Here is an 8,729-nt window from a genome sequence, read left to right as displayed (position 1 = left end):
AAAGGGGGAAATACCAGCTATTAGGACGTAGGGTGTCCTAACTTTTTCCTCACAATAAATTTCAATTTTTGTTCATTACATTTTACAACTTGTGTTTAAAAGTAATTTTTTCAGTTTTATTTGTTTAGTTATATAAGCTCCATCTCTCAGTACTGTTCAAATGAAGCTCAAATGTCCATATGTTTAAACATGTTCAAAAAGACACAGGTTCTCAGGTGGTGTCCTAACTTTTTCACATGACTGTATATAAATCCTGCACTGTAGATTCTTGCTAGAATTCTTGATTGTAATGCCCATTTCCATGCAGCACCAGTGTCACTATTGGGTACATTTTTTTCCCACTGTCCAGAAACATACCCAATGAAAATTGGTTATGCAATTTTGCTTTTGGGTGTGAGTAATGTAATTGGTAAGTGTGTGGTGTTATGTCCTGGTTATACTTCTGCTTTGCTCCCAGTGTGTCACAATCAGGATGAAGCAGTTATCAAGATTAATACATTTTGCTTAATGTCAAGCATAACAGACCTCACAAACAGACCTCTGTGCCACCCAAGCATCTAGGCATATTTACATGTTACCGCAAAGACAGAAATAATCTCATCAACCACCTACAATGCTTTTTTTTTCAGAACAGATCAAGTATATATAAAATGTAATCATTAAGTTAATCTACACATCTAATTAAGTGAATTAAAACAACTCAAGCTGCTTGCAGTAACAAATTTCTACCAGAGAAGTTACATAGCGCAGCTTGTAATAAATAAAATGATAAGACAAAGTGCACAATCACAGTCTCTTAAAGGCAGTAAGTAGACCCAGTGTTATAAACAGTCTCTCAATTTCCTAATGCCTAGTTCACACTACACGATTTTTGCCCTGATTTTCGCTCTCCGACTGGTCAGCGCTAAACTTGCCAGCTCGGGAGCAACTTGGTGTTTGCTCTGCGATCGAAACTCGGCTCTAAATCGCTGTGTGAGAACTACTCAACAACTCAATCCAAGCGGCTCGCCGAGCACTCGGCGACCGAAGAGAGATATCTAGCATGTCAAATATCTGGATCTGAGTCGCACAACTGGCAATGAGTGCTATGTTGAACAGCCAGTGAGAACGCAAGATACGGGGTGAGGGGAAATGCAGGGGAGGGGTTGTAAAAAGGTGGGACATATAATATATAATATAGTTTATATCAGAATACATCGGCACACACACAAGTTTTACAGTATTTCTGACCTTATCGTTCTCTAAAAAACATCAACGCTGCATTGCAAAAAATATTTATTAACCTCCAACTCACTATAGAACAATGCTGTTCACATTGCCAAATGCACTCAGATTCATTTATTTTTTCTCCTTGATTATATGCTGCACATCAGCGCACAAACTTTGATCGCTCGCTTATTGTTGACGTGCATTTTTGGACGTGGTATCATTAAACCTTTCGTCACTTCTCGCGTTTGTTTTCGTGACAAAACGTAGTTTGGGAGACCTGAGAAGCTCGCCTGGGATTCCAGTTGGTGATAGATCGTGTAGTGCGAAACCCTCTATCGCCGATCAGTCGAGTAGTGTGAAAGCCACACCGACTTGAAAGACTCCCGATTACAAGAGATCCAGTTGTCGTGTAGTGTGAACTTGGCATTACAGACCCTTCATCCACCCCCTCTCTAGCCTCATGCTCATCATTACTTTGGTTTTTCCATATACTGATTAAAATATATTGATGTACTGATGCACACACCTGCAACAACTTTGTCCACTTTTGATGTGTTATGGTTTAAGACAGATCAGCACTAAGATAAGAATACAGTAAAAGAAGAAAAGAAAACTCATTCCTGAGGGTCTGCTATGTGAAAGCGAGCCCTATGTGCAAATCTTGAATCAACGTTACTAATCTGAAACTGATAAAACTGCAGTAAAAGTTGAATCTTGAAGGCTGATTTGAGAGCAGCATAAAGGTCATAATCAGACTACTGTGATGTTGATCATACAGAGAGGTTGCGGGCAGCACAGGCAAGGCTCCGGGCTCTCTGCACCACCGCTTGACTTTTTTCCCGCTTCAGCAGCTTGTTGTCAGAAAAGACCCCCTCATTGCGTGGAAGGCCATGGGAACCATCTGGAAATGTCAACAAGCCTGCAAGTGAAGCCAAAAAGCAGACAATGGTCCTATTCAGAGTACTGAACATAGCTCCCAAAACTATTAACGTGGTGTTAATTAACATAATAATTAATTAAATCTGCTACATAATGTAATGTGTAAGCCAGGAACACATTACATCAATTTCTAGGATCTTTTACAGTGGCAACCAAAAACTCATTTACAGAAATTGCTTATTAGAAATTATTAAGACAGAAGGATGTTCCACCAGGTACTGAGACTGGTGGTTAAATTACACCGATCAGCCATAACATTATGACCACCTCCTTGTTTATACACTCACTGTTCATTTTATTAGCTCCACTTACCATATAGGAGCACTTTGTAGTTCTACAATTACTGACTGTAGTCCACCTATTTCTCTACAGATGTTTTTAGCCTGCTTTTACTCTGTTCTTCAATGGTCAGGGCCCCCACAGGACCACCACGAGCAGGTATTATTTAGGTGGTGGATCATTCTCAGCACTGCAGTGACAATGACATGGTGGTGGTGTATTAGAGTATGCTGTGCTGGTATGAGTGGATCAGACACAGCAGCGCTGCTGGAGTTTTTAAATACCATGACACTTGACACTCCCACCTAGTTGGTCCACCTTGTAGATGTAAAGTCAGAGACGATCGCTCATCTATTGCTGCTGTTTAAGTTGGTCATCTTCTAGACTTTCATCAGTGGTCGCAGGACGCTGCCCACAGGGCACTGTTGGCTGGATATATTTTTGGTTGGTGGACTATTCTCGATCCAGCAGGGACAGTGAGGTGTTTAAAAACTCCAGCAGCGCTGCTTTGTCTTATCCACTCATACCAGCACAACACACACTAACACACCACCAGCATGTCAGTGTCACTGCAGTGCTGAGAATGATCCACCACCCAAATAATACCTGCTCTGTAGTGGTCCTGTGGGGGTCCTGACCATTGAAGAACAAGGTGAAAGCAGGCTTAAAAAGTATGTAGAGAAACAGATGAACTACAGTCAGTAATTGTAGAACTATAAAGTGCTTCTATATGGTAAGTGGAGCTGATAAAATGGACAGTGAGTGTAGAAACAAGGAGGTGGTCATAATGTTATGCCTGATCAGTGTATAGTGCACACTGACATTTGTCAATTACAATGTCAAAATTGCTTGTATGTATCAATAAGTCTTTCTTTGTTTACCGAGACTTCTTATTGTAATTTTTAATTCAGTTCTATACACATCACCATAATACCTACTAAAGTGGGGGTATATTTTTTTGATTGCAACTGTAAATCAGCCAGGTCACATTCCACAAGTTTATAGAAAGTAGGAGAAACTGGAGTACCCTAAGTAAATCTAGGGGGACTTTCTTCCACCTCCCAAAATATGTAGAAAGTAAATTGATTACTATAAATGAGTGAGTAATGCCCTGTAATGGACTGGTACCCTGTACAGAGTGTATTTCTGGCTTGCACCCAGTGTTTTTGGAAAGATGGGCCCATGGGAACCCTAAATAGGATGTAATGATTACTCTGGAAATAAATGATTAATGAACAATATGAGGATGCAAGCATAGGTAGTTATTAGCAGACAGCTACAACTGTATAAGCAACTGCAAATGAGATGGCAGAATGACACAAAGGCATTTTAAAATTGCATGTTCATGCATATTTCACTTCATTTACATGCTGTACCATCGCTTTATCCTGTAAGAGTCCCGTTGGGTCAGAATCACTAGTGGCAATGCAGTAACACACTCTGGACAGGACGCCAATCCATCCCACAGCCTCAGCCATTCACCAGTAGGGCAGGATTTATGACCAATAAGCATGATTTTTTTTTAAAAACAGCGCCCAAGTGGCAGCGGGATATTCAGCTAGCACACCAGTGCCGAGATTCTGAACTCCTCAGTTCGAAACTCGGCGTTGCCACCGGTCGGCTGGGCGCCATCTGGCAGGCACAATTGGCAGTGCCTGCAGCAGATACTAATTGGCCACCGTATTTGCAGTGTGGGGGCCAGACTATGTGTGGGGTGGGATCTTCATAAGCTGTGTAAGGACCCTGATTGGCGGAAGAGACGCCTGTGCAGAATGCAGGAGAAGAGGGCTGTGCACGTGTCATAAGAGGCATGTACAGCGACATGCTCTCCACGAATGCAATCGGGTATCCCTCAGCAGTAGAAGACAAATTGAGTGCGCTAAATCGGGAGGAAAATGGGGAGAAAATGCATTTAAAAAAAATATAAAATAAAAATAAATAAATACATACCATGTCCCTCCACACGACCATTTTTAAACTCTCCTTCAAACTTCATCCCATCAAATCTGCTGAAAACCCCAACACCTTGAAATTTTCCCTGTGCAAATTCACCTTCATACCTTGGAAATAAAATCAAACGGTAAAATATAAATTGTTATTTACTAATATTGTAAGCCATAGTATTAAAATCATTTAAACAATTTACAAAGATACTGTAAAATAAAAATAGATATAAAAATAGACTGCTGCCCGAGGATTCTAATCAAACTACAAAATCCCTTACCTGGACCCATCAGGAAACATTAGCACCCCAGAGCCGTGAAACAGGCCATTCTCAAAGTGACCCTTATAGCAGGTGCCATCAGAGAACTTCAGCTGCCCTACACCATGCCTCCTTCCTGCATGATAAACACATCAAAGTCAAAGAATTATAATTTGGTGATCAGGTATAAAACAGGATGTAATCATGGTGCCATGACATAAATTATTCAGTGTTTCTTTTCTTCATGACTCATATTCTGGACCTCTGCTTTCATCAGATTGCTTACTGATGCTTGTGTCTATGAATTACAAAAAGCATTTTAAAAGTATCTTGTTGAGCTTAGTTACAGTAGTTAAATAATACTTAAAATAAAGTGCAGTTATATATATATATATATATATATATATATATATATATATATATATACAGTGTATCACAAAAGTGAGTACACCCCTCACATTTCTGCAAATGTTTCATTATATCTTTTCATGGGACAACACTATAGACATGAAACTTGGATATAACTTAGAGTAGTCAGTGTACAGCTTGTATAGCAGTGTAGATTTACTGTCTTCTGAAAATAACTCAACACACAGCCATTAATGTCTAAATAGCTGGCAACATAAGTGAGTACACCCCACAGTGAACATGTCCAAATTGTGCCCAAATGTGTCGTTGTCCCTCCCTGGTGTCATGTGTCAAGGTCCCAGGTGTAAATGGGGAGCAGGGCTGTTAAATTTGGTGTTTTGGGTACAATTCTCTCATACTGGCCACTGGATATTCAACATGGCACCTCATGGCAAAGAACTCTCTGAGGATGTGAGAAATAGAATTGTTGCTCTCCACAAAGATGGCCTGGGCTATAAGAAGATTGCTAACACCCTGAAACTGAGCTACAGCATGGTGGCCAAGGTCATACAGCGGTTTTCCAGGACAGGTTCCACTCGGAACAGGCTTCGCCAGGGTTGACCAAAGAAGTTGAGTCCACGTGTTCGGCGTCATATCCAGAGGTTGGCTTTAAAAAATAGACACATGAGTGCTGCCAGCATTGCTGCAGAGGTTGAAGACGTGGGAGGTCAGCCTGTCAGTGCTCAGACCATACGCCGCACACTGCATCAACTCGGTCTGCATGGTCGTCATCCCAGAAGGAAGCTGACGCACAAGAAAGCCCACAAACAGTTTGCTGAAGACAAGCAGTCCAAGAACATGGATTACTGGAATGCCCTGTGGTCTGACGAGACCAAGATAAACTTGTTTGGCTTAGATGGTGTCCAGCATGTGTGGCGGCATCCTGGTGAGAAGTACCAAGACAACTGTATCTTGCCTACAGTCAAGCATGGTGGTGGTAGCATCATGGTCTTGGGCTGCATGAGTGTTGCTGGCACTGGGGAGCTGCAGTTCATTGAGGGAAACATGAATTCCAACATGTACTGTGACATTCTGAAACAGAGTATGATCCCCTCCCTTCGAAAACTGGGCCTCATGGCAGTTTTCCAACAGGATAACGACCCCAAACACAACCTCCAAGATGACAACTGCCTTGCTGAGGAAGCTGAAGGTAAAGGTGATGGACTAAACCCAATTGAGCACCTGTGGCGCATCCTCAAGTGGAAGGTGGAGGAGTTCAAGGTGTCTAACATCCACCAGCTCCGTGATGTCATGGAAGAGGATTCCAGTAGCAACCTGTGCAGCTCTGGTGAATTCCATGCCCAGGAGGGTTAAGGCAGTGCTGGATAATAATGGTGGTCACACAAAATATTGACACTTTGGGCACAATTTGGACATGTTCACTGTGGGGTGTACTCACTTATGTTGCCAGCCATTTAGACATTAATGGCTGTGTGTTGAGTTATTTTCAGAAGACAGTAAATCTACACTGCTATACAAGTTGTACACTGACTACTCTAAGTTATATCCAAGTTTTAGTTCTATAGTGTTGTCCCATTAAAAGATATAATAAAATATTTGCAGGAATGTGAGGGGTGTACTCACTTTTGTGATACACTGTATATATACACCGATCAGCCGTAATATTAAAACCACCTCCTTGTTTCTACGCTTACTGTCCATTTTATCACCTCCACTTACCATATAAAAGAACTTTGTAATTCTACAATTACTGACTGTAGTCTATCTATTTCTCTACATAACTTTTTAGCCTGCTTTCACCCTGTTCTTTAATGGTCAGGACCTCCACAGGACCACCACAGAGCAGGTTATTTAGGTGGTGGATCATTCTCAGCACTGCAGTGACATTGACATGGTGGTGGTGTGTTAGTGTGTGTTGTGCTGGTATGAGTGGATCAGACACAGCAGCGCTGTTGGGAGTTTTTAAATACCGTGTCCACTCACTGTCCACTATATTAGACACTCGACTTGAGCTCGACTTGAGCCTCCACCCAGGACTAAAGGAAGACAAGCATCAAGGTTCTAGCACCCAAGTGGTGGAATGAACTTCCTCTGTCTGTCCGAACATCTGAGTCTCTTGCTGTCTTTAAAAAACGATTAAAAACCCAGCTTATTACTAAGCAGTTAGTAATGTAAATGTAGACACTCCTACCTAGTTGGTCCACCTTGTAGATGTAAAGTCAGAGACGATCGCTCATCTATTGCTGCTGTTTGAGTTGGTCATCTTCTAGACCTTCATCAGTGGTCACAGGATGCTGCCCATGGGGAGCTGTTGGCTGGATATATTTTTGGTTGGTGGACTATTCTCAGTCCAGCAGTGACAGTGAGGTGTTTAAAAACTTCATCAGCATTGCTGTCTCATCTTCTTATACCAGCACAACACACACTAACACACCACCACCATGTCAGTGTCACTGCAGTGCTGAGAATGATCCACCACCTAAATAATACCTGCTCTGTGGTGGTCCTGGGACAGTCCTGACCACTGAAGAACAGCATGAAAGGGGGCTAACAAAGCATGCAGAGAAACAGATGGACTACAGGCAGTAATAGATGAACTACAAAGTGCTTCTATATGGTAAGTGGAGCAAGTAGAAAGAAGGAGGTGGTTTTAATGTTATGGCTGATCAGTGTATATATATAGGTTGGTAAATCAGTCAAACAAAATGTGAATGTCAATAACCAGAAACACCTAAAATTAAAGGTAATTTAACATATAAATCACTTGCCTTCCTTCCATTCACCACTGTACTCTTCTCCAGTAGAGTATGTAAAAGAGCCTCTGGTTAGTGTCATACCTCCACCACCCTGTAAACACAAAATTATTACATAACACTTGGGTGATGCAAAACAGGGCTAGATGACTGCATCTGTTGTAAAACAAAAACTCTAAGAAGAGGAATGCTGAAAGAAAATGTGTCCAAGTAGTCAGTGGTAATCTGCCAAAAACAGGTCTGTCCACAGTCGAGCAAGCTTAATATCACCATGAGCTTAAAGGCTGGAGCACTCAAAAGAAGCCCACTGCTACAGTGTATCACAAAAGTGAGTACACCCCTCACATTTCTGCAAATATTTGATTATATCTTTTCATGGGACAACACTATAGACATGAAACTTGGATATAACTTAGAGTAGTCAGTGTACAACTTGTATAGCAGTGTAGATTTACTGTCTTCTGAAAATAACTCAACACACAGCCATTAATGTCTAAATGGCTGGCAACATAAGTGAGTACACCCCACAGTGAACATGTCCAAATTGTGTTCAAAGTGTCAATATTTTGTGTGACCACCATTATTATCCAGCACTGCCTTAACCCTCCTGGGCATGGAATTCACCAGAGCTGGACAGGTTGCTACTGGAATCCTCTTCCACTCCTCCATGATGACATCACGGAGCTGGTGGATGTTAGACACCTTGAACTCCTCCACCTTCCACTTGAGGATGCGCCACAGGTGCTCAATTGGGTTTAGTCCATCACCTTTACCTTCAGCTTCCTCAGCAAGGCAGTTGTCATCTTGGAGTTGTGTTTGGGGTCGTTATCCTGTTGGAAAACTGCCATGAGGCCCAGTTTTCGAAGGGAGGGGATCATGCTCTGTTTCAGAATGTCACAGTACATGTTGGAATTCATGTTTCCCTCAATGAACTGCAGCTCCCCAGTGCCAGCAACACTCATGCAGCCCAAGACCAT

At 41.9% G+C, this 8,729-nt stretch overlaps 1 protein-coding gene across 1 annotated transcript; it reads right to left on the bottom strand.

The window, feature by feature from the left end:
• Window positions 1-1,979: 1,979 nt before the first annotated feature.
• On the bottom strand, window positions 1,980-7,834 carry morn4 (MORN repeat containing 4). The gene is made up of 4 exons (XM_062995173.1): window positions 7,764-7,834; window positions 4,652-4,762; window positions 4,378-4,487; window positions 1,980-2,128 (listed from the first exon to the last, which is right to left on the bottom strand). The coding sequence occupies exons 1-4, from the start codon at window positions 7,832-7,834 to the stop codon at window positions 1,980-1,982; spliced, it is 441 nt and encodes a 146-aa protein (XP_062851243.1).
• Between the last annotated feature and the right edge of the window lie 895 nt (window positions 7,835-8,729).

Source organism: Trichomycterus rosablanca, chromosome 5 (genome assembly GCF_030014385.1).
Source record: "Trichomycterus rosablanca isolate fTriRos1 chromosome 5, fTriRos1.hap1, whole genome shotgun sequence".
Lineage (NCBI taxonomy): Eukaryota > Metazoa > Chordata > Actinopteri > Siluriformes > Trichomycteridae > Trichomycterus > Trichomycterus rosablanca.
The sequence above is the reverse complement of the archived record's forward strand: the minus strand, read 5'-3'. Positions and strand labels throughout refer to the sequence as shown.